The following is a 26769-nucleotide window of genomic DNA, read 5'->3' as shown; positions in this document are numbered from 1 at the left end:
TCTGGAAAGAGCTCAAACAATGCAGCTGGGACGTTTTCAAAGGTACTATCTTTTTTTCCTTATTTTGTCATCATTTTTTATTCTAGGTGGTGACATCCTGCTTTCTTCCAAGCAGCTATGAGCTGGTAAGTATTTTTGGCACTACTGATATCCATCATGTTTTATTAGGTTATAGTTTAGATTATTCTTGTAGTCTCCTGTAACCTCTTATTATTTCAGTACTGTGTTATCACCTTCCTTTCTGAAGGCTTGGCAAATCAAGGGTCTTTTCCTGAAGCTTGTTTCTGTGTCCTGTCCCATGCAGGAATCCACGTTTTATGCTTTTATTTGTGTGTTTTAAGTAGAAAAAATACTTCAGTAATTGTTTGTTTCAACATTCTCATGTCAGTTTGGAAGTACGAGTAGTGTAAGATTTATTTGGGACCTGTTATTTTTTTGTTCCTGGTGGAACAGATAGTTGATTAGGATAGGAAAACCTTAAGCCTTTTCTGGCTTGCAATACTGTATTTGGTTGTTTTAGCTCCAAGGGTAATATGAGTGATGCTCGGAGGATGGATTGTAACAGTTACTTATTGAACGAGTGCTGGCAGCTGCTAGTGTCATTACTAGGACTAAGCAGCCAACAGCTGATGCACCAGTGTCAGCCAAGAACTCTATGTATTTTAGGTAAGTGATGCAACCACTGGCAGTTAGGAATCCTACATCTCACTTCTGCATTGCTGTGTGAATTGGCCAAGTTACTTTGTAAATTTTTGTGTCTTGTTTTCCCTGCTGGAAAAATAGAGGTAATGGTACTTACCTATTATGAACCACAGAAGTAAAAAAGTGCTTTTAAAATTATTATCCTATAAAGCAAAGCCTAGAAACCAAAATCAGTAATTTCTGGTGTTATGAGGAATGTGAGTATCAATTAATTGAAGATCTCTCCTAGATTTTACCCAGTAATTAACTCATATCAGATTCTGAGGATCTTGTATAGCATCACTGCTAAAATTATTAAAAGAAGAATTTTTAAAAGAAACCCTTTCTTTGTAGCTCACAGTATTAGGGGCATACTGGCAACTGCAGTTTCTTTCTTTTGTGTTGTACACACAACCCAAGCATTGATTCTGAAATGGAAAACCAGTTACTGTGGTTCAGAAGAAATTTTAAACATACAGCAACCTGTGGGATATGTTACTAGTCATTAATAATTCTAATTGAAGTTGGTTTATGTGAACTTGGTTTATGTGTGTATGGGGCAATGCTGATAATGTAGTCCCAACGGACTCTGTGACCTGCTGACACGTAAAGAGTGTAGATGGCATAACTGGCCTAACCTGTTTTAGTTTACTAGCAGGAATGTGGACAGAGTTATATTCAGTCACCAAATAAACATTTACTAGTTTGGGCAGAAGGAGTGGAATTCTGTTTAAATTTTTTGCAGGGATATCTGTAGGTGAAATATTTTCACTATACAGTATACAATATGTTTTATTGCTGAGAGTGAGATTGAATAGTGTGGTTTCCTTTTGGTGTGTAATGTGGTGACATTTTTATATTAGGAGTCCTTGTTCAGCACAAATAAATTTTTTCTATTTAGTGAAGAGTTCTGTTGTTCTGAAGGAGGAATAGCTGCAAGCAGTTTCTTTTACAACTGTTTTGAGTGTAAAGTTTTGACAAGATCAAGAATAAGTAGTTGAGAGGCTTAGATAATAGGGAGGGCAATATCTATTCAAATCAAACAAAACTTTGTGGCATCATAATTTGCTGCTGAACCATGGTTTTATCCCCATTCACTCCAGCCAAGGAATTCCAACCTTTTAGTCTTCACATGAATAAACAATACATATGCCTTCTATAAATCAGTGTTACATCTATTTAGTCAATGTAAGGATTGCCTGTATTGCGCTCCTTAAACTGGCTTATGGCAAGATGGTAGTTAGACTCTCAGAGACATATTTCTTGGAAGAGTATTGAAGCCTGATGAAATTCACAGATGTTCTTTTTCTTCAAAATATGTGTTTTATTGAGTATTTTCTTTTGTCTGTTACCAAACTGGCCCTTCCCATTTCTCGTGAACCACATGTCTTGAAGCTTTGTAATGACATCAGGAGCCTCATATATCAACTCAATGCAGCTGTTTGGGCTTTCAGGTGCGAAAATAAAAAGCAGTTCCTGTGTTCTAACACTACTTACTTTATGGTGTCATGCACATTCCTCAGAATGTGGGATGATGTTAGTCTAGCTCTCTTAATTCAATTCAAATGTTTAGCAAAGATGATGTATTCTGTTGCACTTAATTTTATTTCATGAAGAAACAATGGCCTATTTATGGGAATGGTCTTGCATTGCAAAGATTTATAGCTTAACCCAAAAACTGAAGAAAAAAAAAAAAGGTGGGGAAAAAACTGTCATGGGCCCTGTGTTTGTTTGTTTTTACCTTAGAGCTGATTGAGCTTATATAGTACTTCTAAAATTAGATAAAAATCAAAGATGGTAGGTTTGTTTAAATGGTCTTTGCTGGAATTATTGGATCGTATTTTGAAAGATTTTTTGTTACTCAGTTGATAGTATTTCTTAAATTGATGTTTTTATTTTAAAAAAATGCTGACAACTTAAGTCTTTTTCTCTAATGCTGTCAAAATAAGAGAAGGCTGTAAAGCTCTGAATACTTCTTGTTTCATCTATTACTTAAAAAAGATAAAAATCAAAAGGAAAGCAAATGGAAGCATATTATATTAGAGATAATTTTTGGATTCCATGAAATAGTCTAGAGTATTTTAAGATGCTTCAAAAGGGCAGTAGGCTAGTCTTCTTCACTGAATTTCTTTTTTGTCCTTCATGAGAGTGTATCTTTGAAAAGAATAAAGCAGACTAAATCTTAATTCCTCAGAGTCCCATCACCTATGCTGCCAAATTTCTTGAAGTAAAGAAATGTGTGAAGGCTTGAATTCTTACCTTAAAATGACTTGATTGATGAATGGTCCTAATGACTGCATGACTTGTCAGTTTTAAGACACATTTAAAAAGTGATCTTCAGCACAGAAATTTCTGATTTAATCTTAATAGCCTTTCTTCCTTCCCCCCCCCCCCCCATTTTTTTCCTTATTTTTTTTCCTAATAGTTACCAAAGAATTCTGCATACCTCTAGTCTGCCACCTAAATATCACTTGTCATAACTTGCTGTTATAATGCAGACAGATTAAATGGACATACCTGTAAAGTATATTTTATCATAACAGTTGCTTCAGGCTGAAGTTTGTTTAGCTGTTTTGCTAAGTCTTTGAGTGGAAGTTTGATCATTTTAATAGAGATTGGGGAAGGGTGTCAATGGTTCTGATTCCCATCCCCCTTCTGCTTAATTATGCAAGCTTCTTTTATGTCTGTTGAAAGAAAAATCAAAGACTTGAACATTCAGGCCCCTCCTAACAAACTAAAACCTGATTTTGAACAAAGTCAGATTGTGCTCTGTACTGTTTCAAAACAGGAGGAGAACAGAATAAAAGTAATTGTGGGAGAAATAGAGATTAGTTTGCTTTGGGGTTTTTTGGTGTGTGTGTTTTTCATTTGGTTTTTTAAAAGGAGCAAGAGCATACCTTGAAAAAATTGCTGAAGAAGTGAATGTGAAGTCACAAAGGCTTTATTTTAATTGCCTATCTCATTTTTTACTTGAAATTTTTTTTCTCAAGAAAAAATTAAAAACTAAGAACTGAAAATACATGTTGATATATAAAAGTTAAACCAAACTCCCAGCTATGTATGGGTAAAGTGAGGAAGAGAACAGGAAACTTTAAAAAAATTCAGTACTCTTAACAGTGCTTAGAATGCTTGTCCCCTGTTGCTAAAGAACACTCTCCTTCCTTTTTTTCATGCTGTTGAATGCAAGCTTTGTATGAGAAAGATCAGTGAATATAAAAAAATGAATTTTTATCCCTACTGCATTCATTTTAAACACATGTTTTGAGAAAAACAATGTGACACAATTTACTGTTCCCATGGAACACAGTCACACAGTCGATCTGTTTTTAATGTGGGCATGCAAGAGATTTTTTAAGAAATGGGAAGCTGAAGAATTGTTTGTAGTATTAGGAAGGTCTGTGCATGTAGATGAAGAATTGCATTCTCCAATTTCATTTTAAGTGGGGTCTCATTACTAGAAGATATAATATGTTAATTTGGGTTAGTCAGGCATGACCTCCAAACACAGTGGAGTATGATGACAGTAACTAAGCTGAGCTAGAAACTGACAAATACAATGATTTTGCTCTGCCAGCTCTGAATTTGGTTTCTGGCTTACATCAGTAAAAGCTTTTGAGAAAAATTTATCAAGTGGGTTTGGTTTGTAATAAATGTCTGTAACTAATGGCTAATTAGTTCTCATGTCTTCCCGTCTTTCTTCTTCCAAGAAATATTGTGGAAAGCTTATGGAAAACTAGGAACATGCCCAGCTCCATTATTTAGGGTAACTTCCTTTTTTTTTTTCCTATATGCTACATTCAAACTTTAGCTCACAGGATCTGTGAGATGCATGCAAAACAAGCCTTATATGCATATGCAGGCATGATTTGGTGAAGGTGAAGGACATGCTAAATCTACCAGACCTTCCCATTGATGTGAACTTTCCTGGCTCCTTCCAAGACTGTCACCAGAGCAGTTCTTAAGGGTATGCTGCAGGCTATAGCTGCCTGTCTCATGCACGTGCCTGCACATCATGGGAGGGGAAATGCAACAGCCTTGTTCTGTTCTCTGGTTTGTTTGCAAAGGGTGGGAATATCCAGTGGAGGTTTGTATTTGTCTGTTCAGTTCCTGCTCTGTCACCATCCAGAACCATAGTGCTCATGCCTCCCTGAAAACTGTAGGCTTTGGAGAAACATTTAAGGAGGGATGTTTCTTCACTTCTGGTTCATACAACTTTCCTGAACTCACGAGGAAGCAAAGGTGAAACTTTTGCTTGAAACTTTTTGAAACTTTTTTTTAAAGCTCTGTCTTGCTGTTCAGTTTTTCTTTATTAAATTTTGATGTGTGCTTTTCTCTTCCTTTTTTTTTCTTTCAGTTTCTTAAAAAGATTTTCCTAGTTTTCTCAATTTCTTTATTTGTAGTCAAAGATATGCAGAAGAACAAACTAATGTGACACTTTCACAAATCTGTGAGCTGATGCCTGATTTGAAATACTTGACATGATTGTGGTTTAAACTTGTTTTGGATTTCAGTTCTCCAGAACCAGGCTGGTGTGGGCCTCTTCGTAATGCATTTCTGTGAGGTTTGTTTTTTAGTTTTAGATTTCAAGTGCTTGCCAGAGTAAGGCCATGCTCTTCAAGGACATGCAGAGTTGAAGTTCCAAAATGCTTTTTTAAGTGCAGTCAGTGTCTTGTTCATAACTGTCTCTGACTTAGTCATAAGACAGCACAGAGAATAAAACTGCATGAATTGGCTACCCCAATCCCTCAAATTAATGAAATGCAGTGATCCCAAATTGAGCTGTGCAAGGCACACTCAATTCAAAAGCTAGTAATTGCATTTGCCAGGAGGGAGGGCTCACATAGTTTCTAGGAATATTAGAGGATTACAAGATTTAATAGGAATTCAAATATGAAGTTTTGTTATAACACAGTATGTTCAGTTCCAGGCGTTCATCCAAAACGAAATGAAAAGCAGGCTTTCTTTGAACAATGGAAACAACAGAAACAGGGAAATCAGCAAGAGGGAAAGGTTTGGTTGTTTCCAGAGCCAAGTGTGCCTGCTTGTTTATTTTCTTCAAATGGACTTCAAACCTTTCTACTGAGTGTGGTACTTTTTCAAGGCAGAAGCATCTGCTTTTCAGAAGTGTAACACTAAATACTATAGCAGATAAATCCAGAAGCATGATTTTCTTTCAAGGTATAGCATGCTTTTTTGTGCCATCCCAGCTTTCTTTTTCTAAAGCAAAATGATCCAGATTTTTCAGATTCCTCAGTATAGATACTTTTCAGATGGCATAGAAATTTTTCTTATATGTTTGACTTCACTAAAAAGCAAATGGGCTTGCATAAGTTCTGCTTGACATCTGACACTGGAAAAGGGAAATACCCACTACAGGGTGTATTTTTTTTCTGCTTATCTGCATAATTTTCTATTCTTTCATAGCTTATCCTGAGAGTGACAGATCTTATGTCCCTTGTGAAGATGCCTCTGATTAAAATTTGAAAATGCTTTTTCAACACTGAAATGTGTGAAAGGATAGGGTAGTACTAATGCCATCACTGTAAGTGAATGCTAGCCAAATATTAAAATAATAAACGACTGTGGCATTAGTTATTACAATGTAATCGAGGACTGCCTCTTGTCTTTCAAAAGGAAAAGACAAATCTTTTAGTGTTAATTTAAAAATCTGTTTTTCTTATAGTCAAAATTCATTGTAAAAAGCACAATGAATCATCTATGTGGACCCTTCTCTTTAGATAGAACTGTGAAGCAAGTGTGATGCTTTAGGTAAAATTCTGATGTTTGGTCTGACTGCTATATAATGGTGAATTCTGTTTGTTTATTGCTTAACTAAACTTCAGCCTCTGGCATCCCATTCAATTTTAGTTCTCTATCATGTCAAAAATCATACTTGTTTCATTTAATTTAGGTTTTTCACATTGGTGCAAAATTTTAGTACTTGATCGTAAGTAAAACGGTGTGGCAGAAGTATTACATATGAACTTTCTTTTGATTGTTCTCATTTAATGTCATTGAATGCTGGAGTCAAACCTCAGGCATGTTTCTCAGAGAAATGTCTTGGAGAACACCACTTGGTAGATTTTGAGGGTGGAAAGGGGGAATTAATTGAGTTTTCGATGTCTTTAAAGTGCAATCCAAATGAGAAGTGCTCAGGGCAAGGTAGTCTTACTGATGAGCAAAACAAAGTTAACAAATGTGAAGAAACTGTTAGTGGTGTCATTTTATCTTTTGCTATAATGACTTCATTTTTCCTTCAGAGAGGCCGTTTTTAGGGAGTCATTGTCAAAAATCTCTAGTGGTTTTCTTCAATAATGGTAGGAGGGAGAGGTGGGATTGGTTTTGGAATTATTTTAGCTCGTTCCATGGAAAAGTGGTTTTTATTTCTAGCCATGTCAATCAAATTTCCATTGAGCTGTCTTCATTGGGGGGTGACAATATTGTCTTTGGTATTGAAATGCTGTGATTGGTGAGGTGCAGAGGTAGAGCCATAGAATCACAGAATGGTTTGGTTGGAAGGGACCTTTAAAAGATTGTCTAATTTAAACTCCCCTGCCATGGGTATGGACACCTTGGACTAGACTAGATTGCTCAGAGCCTCATCCAGGATGGGTATCCACAGCTTCTCTGGGCAACCTGTTCTAGTGCCTCACTACCTTCAGAGTAAAGAATTTCTTCCTAATATCTAATCTGAAACTACTCTCTTTCAGTTAAAGCCATTTGCCCATGTCCTACCACTGCATACACTTGTTAAAAGTGCCTCTCCACTTTCCTTGTAGGCTCCCTTTAGGTTCTGGAAGGCTGCTTTTAGGTCTCTCTGTAGTCCTTTCTTCTGCAGGCTAAACAACCCCATCTCTCTCACCCTGTTTTCATAGGATAGGTGATCATCTCTGTAGCCTTCCTCTGTAACCTGCTCCAGTGGGTTCACATCTTTCTTGCAATGTGAACCCCAGAGCTGGATGCAGCGCTCCAGGTGGGTTCTAACAGGAGCAATCTGCCTTGACCTGCTGACCAACTGCTTTTGAGGCAGGCCAGGATATGGTTGGCCAAGTCCTTCTTCCCAGGGTTGCTCTTGATTCATTCTTGGCCCAGACTGTATTATTTATGCTTGGGATGTCCCAATGCAGGCACGGGACTTTGGATTTGACCTTGTTGAACCTCATGAAGTTCACACAGGCCCACCTTTCAAGCCTGTCTAGGTCCCTGTGCATGGCATTTTTTCCCTCCAGCATGCCCATCACATCACACAACTTCGTTTTGACAAACTTGCTGAGGGTGCACTTGATCCCACTCTCCATGTCACTGACAAAGATGTTATAGCGCCAGTCTCAATAGCCACCCAAGGAATGCCACTGGTCTCCATTTGGACATTAAGCCATTGACTACAACACTGTGACTAGCCAGCCAATTCTTCATCCACCAAGTGGTCCATCTGTGAAATCTATGTCTCTCCAATTTATAGACAAGGGTGTTTGTGGGACAATGTCAAATGCAATGCACAGGACCAGGCAGATGATGTCAGTCACTCTTCCTTCATCTGCCAGTTCTTCTAATGCTGTCATAGAAGGCCACCAAATTTGTCAGGCAAGATTTGCCATTAGTGAAGCCATGTTGGCCATCACCAATCACCTTATTTTCCATGTGCCTTAGCTTAGTTTCCAGAAGGATCTGTTCCATGATCTTGTCAGGCACTGAGGTGAGACTGACTGGTTTGTAGTTCCCTGGGTCTTCCTTATTTCCCTTTATAAAAATGGGGGCTATGTTTCATTTTCTTCCAGTCAGTTGGAGCTTCAGTGGAATGCTACAAATTCTCAAATGTGATGAACAGTAACTTCGCCACTTCCAGTTCCCTCAGGACCCATGGATATTTCTCATCATGTCCCATGGACCTGTGCTCCTTCAGGTTCCTTAAGTGGCCTTAGACCTTGTGGTCTCTTACAGCAGACAGTTCTTTTCTTCCAATCCCCGCCTTTACCTTCATTGAGTACCTCAGCCTTTTCCATGTCCTGGGTAACCATATCCTTCTTGAGAAAACCCATATTTTCCCTAGTCTTTCTTTCATCACCAGTGTACCTATGGAAACCTGCTTTAATGCCCTTGGCCAGATCGTGTCTGTTCTCTGGCTGCTCCGACAATTTTTCTGTTTTTCCTGGTCTCTACCTTCACCTTTTTAGAATGTACCTTTTTGTGTTTGAGTTTGTCCAGATGTGACTGGTTAATCCATGCAGGCCTCTTGAAATTTATGCCCAATTTCCTTTTGGTAGGCATGCATAGCTCTTGAACCAGGAGGAGACAATCCTTGAATTTCATCCAGCTTTCCTGAGCCTCTTTTCCCTCCAGGGCTTTAAGCCCACGGCATTCTACTGAGGAGATACCTGAAGAGGGCCAGGTCTGCTCTCCGGAATTCCAAGGTAGTGAGTTTGATGTGCGTGCTTCTCACTAACCCAAGGATCTAGAATTTCACTGCTTTGTGGTCACTGTAGCCCAGGCTTCCCTTGAGCTTCATGTTTTCCACTACCCCCTCCTTGCTGGCGAAAACAAAATCCAGCATAGCTGTTCTCCTTGTTGGCTCATCTGTCACTTGGAGAAGGAAGGGATCAATATGTTCCAGGAGCTTGCTGGATTGCCTGTGTCCTGCTGTGTCATCTTCCAACAGGTACTGGATTGTTTGAAGTTCCCCATGAGGACCAGGGCTTGTGACCCTTGATGCTATTCTGTTTTGCTGTGGAAGGCCTCATCAGATTGGTCTTCCTGGTCAAGTGGCATATAGCAGGCCTGCACTATAATGTCAACTGTTCCTGCCCTCCTCCCCTTTCATCCTGACCTGTAAACTTTCAAATCAGTTCCTCATCAATCTTGAGGTAGATCTCCATGCTCATTCACAGAGAGGACAACACCACCTCCTCATCATCCCTGCCTTAGCTTAGTTTCCTTAGTCCTTCCTAAAGGGCCTATACCCTTCCATTCCAAAACTCCAGTCACAGGAGTTGTCCCAGTATGTTTCAATAATGTCAGTAAAGTCATAAGCATACATATGTGTTACGCAGGTTAGCCGTAATATACTGAGTGTACTGTTATCATGGTGTTCAATGTCTTATATTGAAGTATAATGACTACACATGGGGCTCATGAAATGTGATAGGCATCAAATCTTCTGTTGTCTCTGATTTCTAGTTTTATATCTGGAAAATAGTTCTCTTAATACACATCACAGTTTCCCCATGGAAACCTCCTTTTACACGTAGTATTACAAAAAAAAAACCCAAAATGATGCAGTGAGATATTTTAATATTTGGTGATGTTTTCCATGCAAGATATCAGACCTTATGCCTATGGCAGTGTGTCTTCCAAATGGAAGAGAAGTCAGAAACTGGAAACAGCAGCCATGAGATAAACAGGGAAGGAGGGAGGGAGGACTTTCATAGTTTTGTTACAGAGATTGTAAAATCAGTTTGGCTGTCATTTTAATTTTTTTTTAAATCAATTTTTTTCTTTACTTTTTTCACTTGGATGTCCCATAGATTTATGTGTGATCCCTTCCCTTTTATTTTTTTTTAGCACTTAAAACTTCTAGCACTTAAGACTTCTAGTTGGCTCAGCTGTCTCTTAGAGTGGTTAGAATGGTCACCCCATGTGGGTGTAGTAAATAATGTTGAAGTTTCAAAAGAAATGTCAAGCCTCCACTAAAACTTTAGGAATTTGAAGTTTAAGTCTTCAATCTCAATGGGGCTGATAGTCTTGGTTAAGATGTTTAACTTGGATATTAGAATATACTTTCAAAGCCTCTCTTCATATGTGTTCAGTCAGAGATTTGAAGCTGGATTGTCCACATCTCGAACAAATGTACCACAGAAGTTAGCCAGTCAAGGAGTTAATTTGTAATTTTAGCTGATGAATAGGCAACAGGAATAGCAATATTTGGCTTGGGGCAACAATTTTAAAGCTGTGAAGGAAGCGTATGAAGACCTGAGTGTGATCCCTTATTATGTACCTGCATACAGACACTCCATGTGTATACAAAGACCTCTGTTTACCTGAGATGGTTTTTTCAGCACAACTCATTTCAGCAGTCTTCCCCTTAAATCAGAAGAAAAAAGAAACAGTGTGATCCTGCAAGCTGAGATAGTTATGTCAAGTCCTGTGCTTTTAGCACTCTGTTTCCTCATTACTAAAGTGGAGAGAGCTATTGCATCTAGCCACATGAGAGAATATGAGACATTTCAGTAGAAGCTTGACAAACTGGAGAGCAAATTCAAAACATTAAAAAAAAAGAGAAGAAGAGCTTCTTGCTTCTTATTCTGTATTCCACTTTACAGCTATCCTAGAAAACTTGCAGACTACACCAATGCAATGCCAGATTGAGAAATACATGGACAAAACCCCTTTTAACTGGCACACATTAGGTGTAAGCCTCATTTATGTCTCTATATGCAATTACACAAATAGGCTTGTGTTGGAAGAGTGGGTGCTGAGTTCAGCTTATGTATGAACTTTCTGGTGAAGGGCCAAAGTGGGCAGTGTGTTTTCCCAGGTGCTCTGCTCGTGCACCTCATGAAGTCTCTTCGTACGGAGATTTCCAAGTGAATTCAAAACCTGTATTTTGTGTGTTTTGTCTTTTTCTATTTGAGTCTGTGTATTTTCCTAGGTAGCAGTGGATGTGCTAAGACTGAAATAATATTAACTGAAGTTATAGTTACACAGTTGTTTGTCCTATATATATCAGCTTTAATCTGCTGAGAAGAACCTGGAAGCTTCAAATAGGGTTCCTGGGTTGAATTAACAGCACTGATCAGTCTGTATGTTAGTTTTTCTGACTGACAGATTTGTACTTGCAACACTGTGGAGATTTGATAGCTGATAAGGTAAGTCAAGATTTTAAGTAATAAAATCAAACAAACGCAAAGCCTATTTTCATGGATTAACTGTGAGCCAGCCAGTCTCACATTGTAAGCATTATGGTTGATGTGGGATGTATGCCCTGGTAAACTGTGTGTGGTTTGTTTAACTAAGCAAGGTTTTGAAGGTGTTATAATTTATACACACTGAAAACCTATAGCTCTTTCCAGCTGACATTAGTAACTACAGTGTGTCTGGACTTTAGTGAGCAAAAAAAGTTGACAGTTATGAAACTGCCTCTCTACTTCAAAACATCTTTCCCACAGCAGGATTTGGAGACCAATTTTTAGTTGTACCACTGCTAATATTAGACTTTTTGCAGTCATGGATTGGCTCTTTCCTTTTAAAAGGTTTGTTTTAAACCTCCATTGATACAATTTAGCATGTTTTTAAGCCTTGAGAAGATTTTTTTTGTCCAGTTCTTACAGAAAATTCTCAGCAGTTCACTTCATTGATGTCCACTCGAGTGTCTGTTTTCATGAAAAAGCATAAAATAAGAGATTGGATGAGAATGCAAAAGGGAATAAGTGGTTAGCAATGTACATCTCCATAGATCTTGTACCTTGGAATAAACACTCTCAGTAGCTGAGTATTGTCATATAGACTTGAATATGCAGGATGATAATGCAAAACTAATTAATTTTCCATATCTGTTTGAAATGTAGTTAGCTTATTAATACTGTAGAATGAATATGTATTTCTGAATGGTTTTTTTGTGTATTTGTGTATATGCATATATATGCCATTAGGAGAGGATTTCTTAGAATGTACTTAAGCTATGTGGAGAAGTAGTTTGTGTTAACTTTTCTCCTTTTGCAGGCTAATAACTCTGAGATGGTTAAAAATCATGTAACCAGAAGTGTAAGTAATTCTGTTTTATTTATTATTTTTTCTTTTACTTGGCCTGATTTATTTTCCTGCTTGTGGCTGCTTATTTGTATCACATCTTCATAAAGCATTTGTTGCTAGCCATTTTCAAAGTATGCACTTTGGTTTCTGTACTGTGTGAAATTAGCCTCTGATTAGGACTGTTAGTGTTTTTTTCCACCACTGAGTTTTTTCAGAAACAATGAAATGACCTCTGCATCCCTTGTTTAAACCAAGCAGGGGAGAAATAAAGGTAAATATTATAGTCTTCGCAGACTCAATTGTATTTAGATGCATTCAGAAAGTCAGTAGATTTTTTTTCAGAAAGAATGATATTAATTCTTGTATTGTATTCAATATGAAATTGATCTTTTAGCTTATATTTGTTCCAGTTGCTATGCCATGTTATTTAAAAAACAAATTAGGTGCCACTTCCCAACCCTTTATTACTATGGCTGTAGTACTCCTGATAAAAGTAGTATTAATGACATTTATTGCAGTACAGTAGAACCCACTCGTCTAATGTACAAATTTCTGCAAATAGGAAGTAGAGCCCATTTCAATACTAACAGCACTTATAAGTATACTTTTAGCACAATTTCTGTAAAATAAATAAGACAAAAAAAACTTTTCAAGTCCTTTGGAGTTACCTTTTAACAGAGATGTCAAAGCTTGTAGATTTCTAAATAAATTATGGGAGATGCCTATAGCTAACTCTGCTAGTAGGCAACTGTGATGCAGGTATTTGATTTGCCACTGTGAAGGTGAGGCTAAAATTTAAAAAGGGACAGAAGAAAGGACTTGCAAGATGCACGTGGTCTTCACCAATTTATCGTTCAATTTCAGACCAGCTCTCTATTGCAATAAATGAGCATTTGTTTCACAGTGTTAGTCCTGTGTGCATTGCATTTATTTTGTGATGCTGTCCATGGTTCAGTGCTGCAGGCTTCTGCTGGTGCCACTCTGTGCAGGGCGTGAAGAGTTCTGATCCCTGACTACCTATGTAGACAGGAGATGTTCAAAGAGGTTACGTTTGTATTAGCAGTATAGTTCATTTCCTTTGGCTGACAATACATGTTTTTCTACAACCAAGGGTATCTCTGTATTGTATCCATGCTATTATCTACTCTGTTTCAGTAAAATTAGAATTATTTCTAATTGCTAGAATATATTTGAAATTGAGACCAGCTAAAATGTATAGTTATGTGATTGTTTCACCTTTCAGTTCACTGTTCTCCTCCTTAACGAGACAAATTGACTAAAATTAAAGAATCAGAAAAGAGCATACTTCTTAGTTATTTGCATATGAATAATTGGTTTTGACAGCTGCTTATAGTGAAACAAATGTGAGGCAAAATAGTGAGGTCACTCTCTGATCTAGTTGCTAGTTGGAAATTTTTAGCATCTTTGTATTACATCTGAATACTTCAGAGGGTTTCCTGTTTCTACTGGTTGTTACACAAGCCAAGATCATATGTTTCTTGACTTTTTTGTTCTTTACATGTAATGGTTTGTGCACAGCCATTTTGAATGCAACTTTAATAGCAAGCAATGTTTTTTCAGCTGTGCCTTTTGTCTTATTGTGTTTTGCATTGATTATTACTTGACCATTAGCAAGCTTCCTGAAATTGTCAGTAGTTACTTTCTATGGACCAGTATATTCCAGGAGCAAAGGTTGACATGGATGGATGTGCAGAAGAAAGGTCCAGTGTGAAGCAGAGACGTCTGTTTGGAAAAGAGAGGAGATGTAAAGTTGTGGGGCTGGGCAATTCACTGAATGCTGTCCCCAGACAGTGGGCTGGATGCAGCCATGAGATGAGGCTTGGATGAGGCTTTTGCAAGTCTCGCTCTGTGACCGCAGCACACATCCCATCTGTGTGGTGCTAATGGGAGGTGCATCTTTCTGTTCTCTTCCTTCTAACTTTGTGCCGTGCTTGTCCTCCTTTTTTTTATTAACTAAACTGGAAGAAACTGTTTAACAGTTTCTTGACGCTGGAATTGCTTCTTCTTTCTCTTCTCTCCTTTGCAGATTGTTTCATGGCATCTGGTCCAGGAAATAAAAACTCTCTTGCATTTTTCTGGCAATATGTCTGCTAATGGAATATTTCTAGTGTCAGCTCTTACTGCTTTATAGGAAAGGTGTGTAAACATCAGCCAAGACAGTTATGCCTCAGTTGTGACACTACCTAGAATTCAAAATTTTGTTAGCTTTTTTCTAGTGTTCAGGGTAGCTCTGAGGCATGGATAGCACCTTTTGACTTGGGAAATCAAAAGTGCATTTTCTTACATTTAAAGGCCTTCCTCATGGAATGTTATTTTATTCTTAATATTATCATATTTAAAACAAATCAAACTTCTTGTTTCAACTAAAGGCTGGCAAAAATGATTCTGTCACTTTCTGTTCAAGAAGTGTGTGCACAAATCTTCTGTTAGTTAACAGGTGGTCTAAATGTGTGGTGAAAGTTTTACTTCAGTTTTGATCATTTACATCTTAACTAGGTCTGAGAGAAACTCAGGAAGTCCACTCTGAAGGCTTTTCCTCTGCTGTCAGCTCTTTTTTTTCCCTACTCTGCTCATAACTATCTCTTTAGAGGAAATAGAGCACATACATATAAAAACTTTGTGTTAGGTGTTACTTGGTCATGCCATACAGAGCCTCACAATGTGGTAGGTGTGAGTTAATGCAGAAACCTTTACACTCTGCTATGTCTGTTGTGCTTAATTAGATTGCCTGTGAATAGTACTCATTCAGGAAGCTGTTTCAGAGCTCCAGCATAATTATGAAACTCTGCTACGACTGGAGCTGGAGCACATATGTTATTTTAGTCAGTTGAGGCTAGCTCCCTTCCTAATACTTAAATTAGTAATACTTGCTTATGGATATGCTAATTTCCCTCATCGATTTGTAGTGGAACACAGCCATTTAGTGTTGTCACAACTCTGATTCACCCAGGTAGGTGTGCAAAAGACAATAGTGCTGATGAGGGCTAGCTGCTAACCTCACAAAGCTTTGTGTGAACTCCTATTCTTGAGATATGGTAGAACTAAGGCTTCAAGAAATATTATTTTCTAAATGCAAGCATGTATACCTGCAAAATTTTACACTAGGACACAATTATACCTCATTCTCACATGAGTAATGACTTTACATGCATTCAGTATTTTCTTCTAAAGAGTCTTTTCTTCTAAAGAGCAGAAATGTGCTACGTGCCTTCTCTCTGTTATGATAAAACCAAATCATGGATAGATAGCCCAGCCATACAAGGAACTTTCAGTCCATGAGCAGGGCTGTTTTCTTGAATCTAAGTAAGTTGGAAGATAATCTTTCTGCTCTGGTTAGTTCCTTCTTGCCCTGGCAGGTTGGTAGGTAGGATTCTATATCCAAGGGCCCGACACACTTTTTAAAAAGTGAGGTGGACTACAAAGCCCTACAAGTAACTTGTTTGGGAAGGCTGGCAGTTTTGGCTGAAATGGTAGGAGCTCCCATGAAAGAATCGTGGGAGCAGCTTTGCCAGCTGCTAAGAGAGAGACAGAAAGCAAGCTGGGATGTGTAAATTCTGTGGACACTGTCATTTGCAAGGGTCACATCTGTCTGGATTCCTATGCAGGGGAACAGATCAGGATTTTTATACCACAGTATACAAAACAAAATGAAATTTGCTCTCAAACAAATAGCTGCCTGCAGTAGAAATAAATATCTTCTGTAGAGTCAACTAAAACAATATTTTAAATTAATATTTAATATTTACTAGAGGAATTGATACACAGTAGCATAGAGATATTTTTATTTACAAAGCATGAACATTTTCTGCACTTGGAATCATTCTAAAGCCAGAAGCCAAAAGATTATGCAAATTCTGGTTCTCATCCAAAACATCCAAACATGTTTCACTGTGTCAGTAGGAATTATTATGGTGAGCATCCCACAATCAGTGCAGTTCATTGTCCTGTCTTTTTCTGCAGTATGCTGGAGTGTATAGAACTGTTACACTGTGCCTTGGAATAGGTTGGAGAATTGCTTCTGATTCCTGTCCATGGCCTGAGGAATGAAATACATCACAGATCTGGTTCAAATGCATTCAGGTATCTTGAATCTCTTCGTATTTTTATTTATGCTGTTTGAATGGCGAGCAATCACACACAAGAAAAAGTTTCATAAGATGATTAAAATCTGTGTAAAACCAATGTAATTTTATGCAGATTAGCTAATTAAATTCTCTGTTGCCTATAGCACCATTAAAAATAGGCACAAATAAAATACTTATATTTGAAGTAGATACATGTCATTCTTTCAAAATGTCCTGATACCTTTAAATCACAGATTTGTCATTGATTGATATTTCAGATAGTTGGTTTCTACTCATTGATCCTTATGCCTGTCAATGCTTTCATTCAAGAGGGAGCCCAGGAGAGAAACAGATGAGCTACGTGAATGCATGCCAGATCTTGTAGCTCTGAGTTTGCAGTACTGCAGTTCCTTAAAGGAACATATATATGGTTGATGTACAGCTGACTCAGCTGTTTAGAACAGCCCAATCCTTGAAGCCAGGTTTTTTATATTCTGCTGAGATAATTTTTAAGCAGATACTATATCATTCTGCTAATACTATTGTATTGTAGTTCAATGCCAGCAGCTGGGTCTTAGGAAACGCAATTGTTTGATTTTTCATTTAGCTTCCTTAGTCTGTCCTTGATTCTAGTCTCAAAAGGGGCAAGTCATAATCCCACATAGGATTTCTAAGCCCATGTGTGTCTCACATGTCTAGTTCTACTTTGGTATTGGAAACTAGTAGGTAGCATATTTGGTTTTTGATTTACTTACTTTTCCAAGCTGTGTAGTAACTCAGTGTACTGCAAAAATGCAGATGAATTTGTCTGGGGCAAAACTGAACTCCCTTCTCTGTTGGGGTTTTTCATGAACAGGACGGGACTGCTGGGATATGACCCTTGAGCTTTATTGCAGCATCAGCCTCATTACATGGTTAAGACAATAGGAAGATGGCAACAGTTCATATACTGCCAGCAGCAGCCAAAGATTTCTTTGTTACAGAGCATTTTAAAAACTTTCTAGCCAATAGCATATTGCTAAAGCTTACAGATAATTGTTCTAGCCAATCACTAAAAGCACAGTGCACCTGCTTCACAGAATGCTTGCTTGTATGCTTTCTATTAACAATACACTATATGCTATTATTAAGCTTAAAACCTTCTGCTGTCTTGCTAAGCATAGTGTTGCTTGCACTGCTTTTCTGAAGACTTAAGGTCTATCTTAGCCAAGCCTAAAACTCAAGCTATTGTTTCATGTCCTTGCTTGCTGTACTATTTTAACTTTTTCTACTTTCAGACTTTGCAGCTGCAGCTAGCTCTTAAGTTTTCTATTCCTTCTGTTTCTAAGGCCTGCTTTTACAGCTTTCTGGAAATCTTCTTACTTTTACTATTTCCCACATTTCCCTCTCTCAGTACAACTACAAAGAAACTTTCTTATCTTTATAGTTTATTAACTACCTTGTGTTACACAGCTGTATTATAATACATAGTTCTTTTTGCTTGTTTGAGGTACTTCTCTTGCTTGTTTTAAGCATTGCTATTTTACACTACAGCAATTTTAATGCTGTAAAAATCCGGTCTATTCAAAGAATAGAAGTCAAATCTGGTAGTAGTTACTATTTATTGTTCTAATAAATTTTGTTCATTCTAAGGTCTTAATTTAAAGCCTTCATTTATGTCTATACTTGCATCTACTATCTCTGTAAGATCTTGAGAACTTTCTGTGATTTTATTTCATACATCTTTCTCTTGTACGATAAACTTCTTTGATAGTTTGGCTGTCATTTGTTGCACATACTGAAGTACATAAGGTGTTATTACTAGTATCTCCACTAAAACTATTAACACATATAAACCTGTTTTACAAAGTTTCTTTAACTAAGGTGTAAAGCTTTATCTTTTGAACAAATTATCTATGATCTGCTGTCTTCTTTGATTCGAGCTGTTAGATCTTTCAGCTTTTGAATGGATTCAAAATGGTCAGATTCTTATAACACAATGCTTCAAATTCCTCTCAACTATGTCTGTGTGCCAGTAAAAGAAAATCAATTGCTGCTCTATTTTGAAGGGTAGTATGTCTGACACTGCTGACACCTATTAGCATATCACTAATTGCAAAAGTGGCATTGGTTTGTTTACTCTGCCAACTTCTAACTCGATCTAACTGTTTCACTGCCTTGGCAGAAGTAAGTTGGGATTGAAGCAAACCTGCTGAAACTCTTTTTGCAGCTTTCTAGGGCCTAAAATCACTGTTGCAATTTTCTTCATATTGATGGGTGAGTCTTTTTCCTCTATGTTTTTTCTTAATGACTGTTTCAGTACTAGGTGCTAGCACAGTAAGTTGTCTAATACTGCATGGACTACATTCAAGGCATGATGGAATGCTTTACTAAGCCCTGTCTCCACAAATGAACTAATATCCTTTTGGTAATTGTCTTGGATATTGTTCAACCCCGGAAAGTCCACCCCAACTATCTGAGTAATTGCACCAAAAGCTCGAGTTTCTATAAGCAGGGTAATTGGGACTGACATTGTATTTCAGAGGATCATTGTCTTGCCAATTGCTATCTAAAAATGTAAGACAGAAACTTATTGTTAAGGAATTAAGAAACTTCAATTCCTGGGGTTCAGAAGGTGCTTTAGGAAGTTCTTTAGTCTAAATGTCCCAATTAACTACAGGATTGCTCCTGTTGGCAACTTCACCTGGCTTACTATTGATTTTTGGTCAAGGGATCATAATATATGGGTAATGGCTAATCTTTTACTGGCACACTGGCTAGACAGGTTGAAAAAGGCTTTTCTGGGTTCGAATTGGACAGACATGGTATCTGAGCCTGCTGCCTTGGCTAAGGTCACCCAAACATTTGTTTTTGGTTGTTCTACAGGCAAATCTGCGCTGCAAGAAGCAATTAAAGCTAGCCAGCACCAGTGTAATACTTGATTTTGCTCTATACCTTTCATGGGCTATTTTTTGGCAAAACATTTTCCCATATATTTCAACTCACAAATTCTGCTTTTGTTCCTTCTTAAAGTTGCCTGAAGACTAAACGACTTATTATTGAAAAAGTGGGGTTTTGTGTGTTCTTTCTGTTTCTAAGGCCTGCTTTTACAGCTTTCTAGAAGTCTTCTTACCTTTACTATTTCCCACACCTTCATCCTTTGTCCTTTTCATACATAATCTTCCTGGTGTCAGAAGCTCAGTGGACTTTAGCCTATGAACTGTGTAAGCCTATTGAGGTATGTTAGCCTACTGGCTGTAACCCAAGTTTCCTTATTCTGTTCTTGGAAAAGTTGAAAATTATCATCTAGCTGAGATAATGACTTTTTTTTTGCAGGCATTATTTTTTACTTGATTGCCTCATTTTCTTTGAGAAGTCTTCTCAAGCCTTTCAGCGTAGGACAGGGGATGCAGATTTAACAGAAAGGTTATTTCTTATTCCTTCTATTTCTGGACTTGTGGAAAAGTTGTCTCAATGCCATCTCTGTGCCACATGGTGTGAGATGGCCTATGCATGATCTTTGTCATGTTTTTTGCTCTGAAGCTGTGAAGTGGCTTAAAGTAAGATTATAAAGGTATGAGATGTTGTTTGCTGTGTGAGGCAAGCGCAAGCTTTCTATTTGAGGCAAGCCAGGACATCCATGAAGGAATTCACCCTCTTTGGTGTCAGAAGAAGGTGAATAAACAGGGCTGATCTCAAAAGTCCACTTAGTTCAATCTGTGCTTTAGTTTAATTGGACTGCTTGGCTCACTTTCTACACTTGCATTGACAGCAGGCTGTACTGGGAAACTTATGTCTAGGGACTGTTGTGAGCTGGTGAAAATGATTCAGAATTAAATATGGGACTGTTTCTTAGCTTCTGTATCATGTCTTGGTTGTAGGGGACTCTGGGATGGTGTCATGGTTTGACACTGGCCCAGTGCCAGGCACCCATGAGAGTCACTTGCTCACCCTCCCCTGCCACAGGTGGGCAGAGGGGAAGGAAAAAACGTTGATGAAGGCTTCACAAGTTTAGATAAGGACTGGGACAAAACACTTCAAGGGCAAAACAGGCCCAACCTAAGGTTGCAAAGTGAAATTTATTACTAACAGAATTAGAGGAAGACACTGAGAAGTAAAATAAGCCGTTAAAACACTGTTTCCCCCCAGCCCCTCCCTCCTTCCCACCAACAGTGCAGGGAGACAGGGCATGGAGATTTTGGTCAGTTCATAACCGAGATTTTCTCCCGCTGCTTTGGGAGAGGAGTCCTTCTCCTGTGAGACCATGGGGTCCCTCCCATGGGAGACAGTTCTCCGTGAGCTTCTCCAGTGTGGGTCCACTCTCACAAGCAGCAGCCTTCTGCATCTACTGCAATGTGAGCCCCTCCAACAAGCAGACAGTCTTTCCAAAACTGCTGTGGCATGGGTCTCTCTTTCCACGGGGTGCAGTCCTCCAAGGAGAGGCTGCTCCAGCCTGGCCTGGAAGCAGGGACCCTCTCTTTCCGCTGGGTCTTCCACTGGATCACAGCCTCCTCTAGGCATCCACATGCCTGGAGGATAGGCACGTGCTCCGACGTGGACACCTCCCCCACGGGCTGCAGGTGGATCTCTGCATCCCCCATGGACTGCAGGGGACAACCTGCTTCACCATGGTCTTCACTATGGCCTGCGGAGGAATCTTGGCTCCACATCTTCCCCCTCCTTCTCCATTGACCTTGATGTTGCCATGTTGTTTTCCTTCACATGTTCTCACTTCCTCCTCTTCTCTTGACTAGGAGCAAAACCTGTGACTTTTCTAGCAGCTTCCCACAGGAGCCATCTTTGTGGCTCCCCTGCTACCAGGAACCAGGCTGTGCAAAACCAATACAGATGGTTTTGTCTGAGGACTTAATTTTTGAGAAAGTCGGCATCAGAAGCTCTGTGATGAGTCCAGTACTAGGTGCAGGAGCCAATGGCAATAAAAGAAGGAATACAGAGTGTGTCAAAGGAGAGAGTTGTATGGCTTGATTTTTTTCTGTAAAAGGGCAATGACAGTACCTTGGATGCAATGAATTTGCTTATTAATTTAAATTTGTCACTGGAGAGAAGGTGGTTGTTTGTTGAGAAGCTATTGCCTCTATTTGCTGGCTTTCATACAAACACAGGTAAATTTGACCAAATGGTTCCTTGCACTTGCTTACGTTGAGATAACTTCTATGTGGTATTGTTTGGAATATCAAAATTGCTTAAAACTGAATAAATAGGTGAATAGAATGTGTTTACTTTATTGAAAACTGTTTCTTATATGACTAGTTATACTGTCAGATGTACAGGTTATGGCAGCATTGCCAGGCATTCCCAAGGAAGCAGGGGAACAAGAATCATGGGGAGAGATTAACAGAAGAATTATCTAAGGGTGGTCTGTCCTACTCACAACATATCAAGCACTAGTTTCACTGAATCTATTGCAGTTGCAACTCTAAATTTTTAGCCAGGTGTGATTAAAACACTCCATATGGAACCACTGTTTTTCATTGCCCTGCATCTTCTCTACTGCTGTTAGTTGTCAGGAAATGAAAATCATACCTAGTTTTGTGAGATTTTCTGTGTAATTGTCCATTTTGAGATGTGCCAGATGGCATTTGCTGTCTTCAAAGGTTAGTCAAATTTTTTGCCATTATCCCTTCAGTGTATCACAAGCAGAAAACAGTGTTTGCTTGTTTTCACTTGGATGGAGATGATTTGCCTTTAAGGATGGTCTGCCCTGTGCTGCTGAATCCTGTTAGAGGAAACTTGTGTTCTGATGGTTTGGTGACACAGCGTGCATACAGTAAATATATATCTCACTCATGTTTTTTTTTGCTAGTGGTTTGCATTATGTTATTGTTCATATGCTTATACACTGAATGCTACTAGGATTTATTCTAGTTTATCTGGCACAACAGTGTGAAATAGAGAATGATTTTATCACTAACTTTCTTACCAGAGGAAGCTGTTTTAAGTGTCTGATTATTCAGGATACTTATTTACTTGTTATTTACTTGTTTTGGCACCCATGGTATATTATCTAAAGCCTTTAAAATTCTAAGAAGGGATTGGTTAAAAAGAGGCTGAAAATACCGTGAAGTTTCCTCCTCTTCTGTTGTCTAAGTAAAGACAGAAACTAGTGAAACTGGGACCAAACACTTACATGAGGCGCACCTAATGCCATCAGTTGTGCTTTAAAATTTGCCAGAACAGTTCACTTTGAGAAATTCTGAAAGAAAATATGCCACTTTCATGCTTATATGTGTTCTAGCTATTCCTAGATTTTGATACACAGCATCAGTTTATGGAAAGTTTTAAGACGTCTTCTATTCAAACACAGTTTATTTGGTTTGGGAATACTTGTGTGTAGCCAAAATAGATGGGATTTATCAGTTTTTCAGCTCTGACTCTTGATAAACAAGCTTTATGTGCGTGTGTCTGTATATTAAGCATGAATTCAGGGCAGGGAAAGGAAGGAGTACTCTTTCTCTTATTGATTTACTGATGCATGATGCTAAACTGAACTTCTGATTTTCTGTATCAAAATATATCCGTATCTAAGTGCTAAATTAAAAAATATACAAAACACATGAATTTAAAAGTATTAAAAATAAAATATACACAAGCTAAAAATATATATAGAAATAGCTTAATGTAAATTGAATAATATTACTTATTTTTATTTAATGTTTGTATAGTAGTAGCTGTCTTTTTGTAGAGTTTTTTTCTTTTTAAACCTGTCCTAAAAGGAAGGGATACTGCTCCCTTCAGATGTCTCTTTCTCCCTGTTACATACAGAGCTTGGGTGACAATAACACTGGAGCTTAAATCTAAGACAGCTACAGTAGGTGAGACAAATTCCATTACTGTGGTTCATGTGGGAGTATGTTTTTACACTGTTTCATTCATAGTTACTATTACTGAAGAAATGGAACTACAAAAGTAAACTACTACACATTCTCAGGAATAAATTCTTAAGAGTCTGATTCAGGAGTAGATATTTCAATATTGTCATAAGAAATTCAGTGGAGAGGGACTTCTTTTGAAGGTTTATACAAAAATTCAAGTTACATTTTCTCAAAGCCCACTATGTTTTCTCTAATCTTAATGCTAAGAAGAGCACTAAAGTGCTAAGAAGAGCACTAAAAATGTCACAAAAGACTTTTCTGGCAGTAGTGAGATGGAAGAGGTAGTAGAAAGTTAGACAAAACTTGGTCATAACCACAGTGCATTCAAAACATAGGGCAATGATCCTCTTGTATCCTCTTGTTGTTATAGTCTTTCAAATCATAAATGAGGCAAAAAGGTAGAAACATTGACATCAGTGACAGCAAGTTAAGGTTCTGGATTGATTTTTCTGCTTTCTTTGTTCCAGAATTCCAGCGGTGTTTTGAAGAACTCATCTTTCAGTTGTGACAAAGTATCACGGCAAGTATTGCTTTCAAATTTATGTAGCAGCATTAGGTGGTGCTGCGGTGGGCTTAGGTTTTGTAATTTGTGGTTGTGATTTCTGTGAGTTCAATATTCTGCAAGATACGATCTGCTATGCAAGTTCCATTTTTACAATGCCTTTGTGAGAAAACAACTAGACATATTTATTGAGCTGATCTTCTGATATTTTATTAAGATGGACAAAGTTGTGGGAAAGTTCCATAAGCTGGAAAAGAAAGAGAAGTATTTGTTGACTAACCGGTGAAATTATTTTAATTACATTCATATCGGTTGTATTTTGGGGACTGGTTTTAGATTCACTTCAGTTTTACTCGGAGCAGGCTTCAAGATCTGCAGTGTTCACTGTTCAAGCTTCTAATTTGTAAAGCATTTGCAGAATTCTACAGAGAGATGTGTACAGACAGAAGTACCTATACATTTCTATTTGACTCACAAATTTGTTGTACCTGTATTTGTCAAATTGCTTTCATTTTCCACATTGCTATTCATTTTCCACATTATTGGTTGCAGAGATTTTTTCACTACAGTTTTGATGTGAAGAATTCTGGTGAAGAACTCCATTTGTGTTCTGAACTGAATACTTCGAGCTCTGTAGGCATTTAGTGAGTTGTAACTGTAATGAAATTATTGGAAACATCTGATGCTTGGCTGTAGGAGTCTAAGTTGCAATTTCTTCTCATTAATATGCCATGTCTCTTCTGGGCTGCCTTGCTCTGAAATGCCTGATCTAATTTCTTCCAGAAGTGCAAACTTTGATCACATTATGGAGGAAGGCTCTGAACTTGACCTCACTTACATCACAGAGCGGATTATTGCTGTATCGTTCCCTGCTGGCTGTTCTGAGGAAACTTACCTCCACAATCTACAAGAAGTAACACAAATGCTCAAATCCAAACATGGTGATAATTACTTGGTATGTGTAAGATCAGCCATTTTTGACACATCTTTCTTTGTCATGCAGGAAGACTACTTTTTGTCCACATAAACCTTTACAAGCTAAAACTCACTCTTTGGGCCATCTTTACAGCCTTGTAAGCAAGTTCCAGATTTGCAGTAGTGTTTTAAGCGGCTAGATATTGAAAACACTTTTTTTGCTGGGGCAGTGCAGTCTCTGTGTTGGTGTGGTGATAACATGTAGTCAAATGCTGAAGAATAATTTCACTGACCATTTTCATTGTCCAAAGCATGCTCTTAAAAGATACACACCCTGCAATGAGGAGTGTGTTCTTTGTTTGTAGCAGTGAGCTACATCTGGGTTCTCAGGTGGGTATCTGATAGTCTGTCACTGTCATGTCTTCACTTGTGAAGGCAACATTTAAAACTAGGGTTGCTGTTGATGTGTTCTGTCCAACTCTTCCTCATTAACTTGTTTAGGTGCATTTTTCATGCCATTTAATTTTCTATAGGAAATCAAGCAAATATATAGTGAGCTCTGTGTGCAGATTTTTTTTTTTAAATGTTGACAAAAACTGTAAATCTCCTGTGCTGTTTATTTGGTATTGCCATGGCATGTATTGTCTCAGCTTGCTCTGTGAGGGTGAATTTGAAACAAGGCCAATATTTTATTTACTTTTTTTCTTGTACTATCTTTTTAGGTATTGTGTATTAACTGTTAGAATTAAATCCATGACTTCAGGAACATGAACTTTACTCACAGTAGAAATTAGTTACTAGAGAGATTCCACTCATGATTTAAACACATTATCTTCTTCTCACAAACTGAGATGTCATAGGTGCATTATAAACCAGACTGAACTTGTGATGTGAACTGATGTCCTCAGCATGCTGCCTTGCTGCCCTTGGCTTCCCCTCCATCAGGCACTGGTAGCTTATAAGGCACACGATAGTAATAATGTGAAGGTGACCTGTGTGTAAAGCTTTATAGGTTCAAATTCACCTGTTCTCTGGCCATTTCCGTGCAATAATAGTGTAAGCTTGTAGTCTCTCCACTACACTTAATCTCACTTAATACTTGATTGTATTACAAAAATCTGATATGTGGTAAGTCTGGTTTAGTGTCTCAGAATGATTGTAGTCTCTGCCTCTGAAAGTCAGTTTGTCCTGCAAAGTTTAATTTTTTAAATTTTTTGTTTTAGTTCTGTTCTATTTATTAATTTCTTTTCTAATGGATAGTTTGGAAATCAGCTGTCTTGATAAAAAGAAAGCTTTATGCCATCTACTCCAAATGTGTTTCTGCAAATTTACAAAATAACCTGACAAAACATAGCTAGGTTGTAGATTCAGAGAGCTTGTTTTTAAACTACCTTTTGTTTCTCATGTTTTGAATACCTCTTCAGCCTGCTCAAGAGGCACATGTGAATCAGCAAAGAAAAAACCCCCAAAACCTCCATGAAATGGTATGCAAGTCAGCAGTCCTGCTGAAGTTGATGGGAACAATTCTACTCTTCTATTGGGTCAGGGTCTCAGATAACAGAACATATACTACAGCATTTGTCATTTTTTTCTAGTTGTTTTCCTTTCACTACAGTGAAAGGAGTGAACGCATTGCTTCCTGTTTGAGTCTGAGTTCATTATGAAGAGTATGAAAAAAACCCCTAAGTATCTAATTTTCTTTAACAGTAGAGGATTATACTTTGACAGTCTGAGACCAGAGATTAAAGTCTGTTGATAGCTTACAGTGAATTTTTTCTCTGCCTTGATAGCCTAAAAAGCCATATTCCCTGTAGGCTTTGGTTCCCAGAAGAAACATGACTTTTCCAACAGATGAAAATTAGAAATTGAAGTTAATGCTCCTCTTTCTTGTACCAAAATATAAGTAAGTAGACCTAGGATATGCCAGAGAGGCACCAAAAGGGATGTAGTTAATCTTCCACTGTGTTAT

General features: G+C 38.0%; 1 protein-coding gene across 1 annotated transcript in view; it reads left to right on the top strand.

The window, feature by feature from the left end:
- Positions 1-12396: 12396 nt before the first annotated feature.
- The window catches only part of TNS3 (tensin 3), a 125236-nt gene continuing 110863 nt past the window's right edge, over positions 12397-26769 (top strand). The window contains exons 1-3 of the mRNA XM_084222384.1: positions 12397-12438; positions 23851-23903; positions 24669-24840. Of these exons, the coding sequence (XP_084078510.1) occupies positions 12412-12438; positions 23851-23903; positions 24669-24840 (252 nt within the window). The 5' untranslated portion in view covers positions 12397-12411. The remainder of the gene's footprint in view (positions 12439-23850; positions 23904-24668; positions 24841-26769) is intronic.

Source organism: Fringilla coelebs (genome assembly GCF_963513975.1).
Source record: "Fringilla coelebs genome assembly, chromosome: 1".
NCBI classification, from domain to species: domain Eukaryota; kingdom Metazoa; phylum Chordata; class Aves; order Passeriformes; family Fringillidae; genus Fringilla; species Fringilla coelebs.
This window is presented reverse-complemented; position numbering and strand designations above follow the sequence as displayed.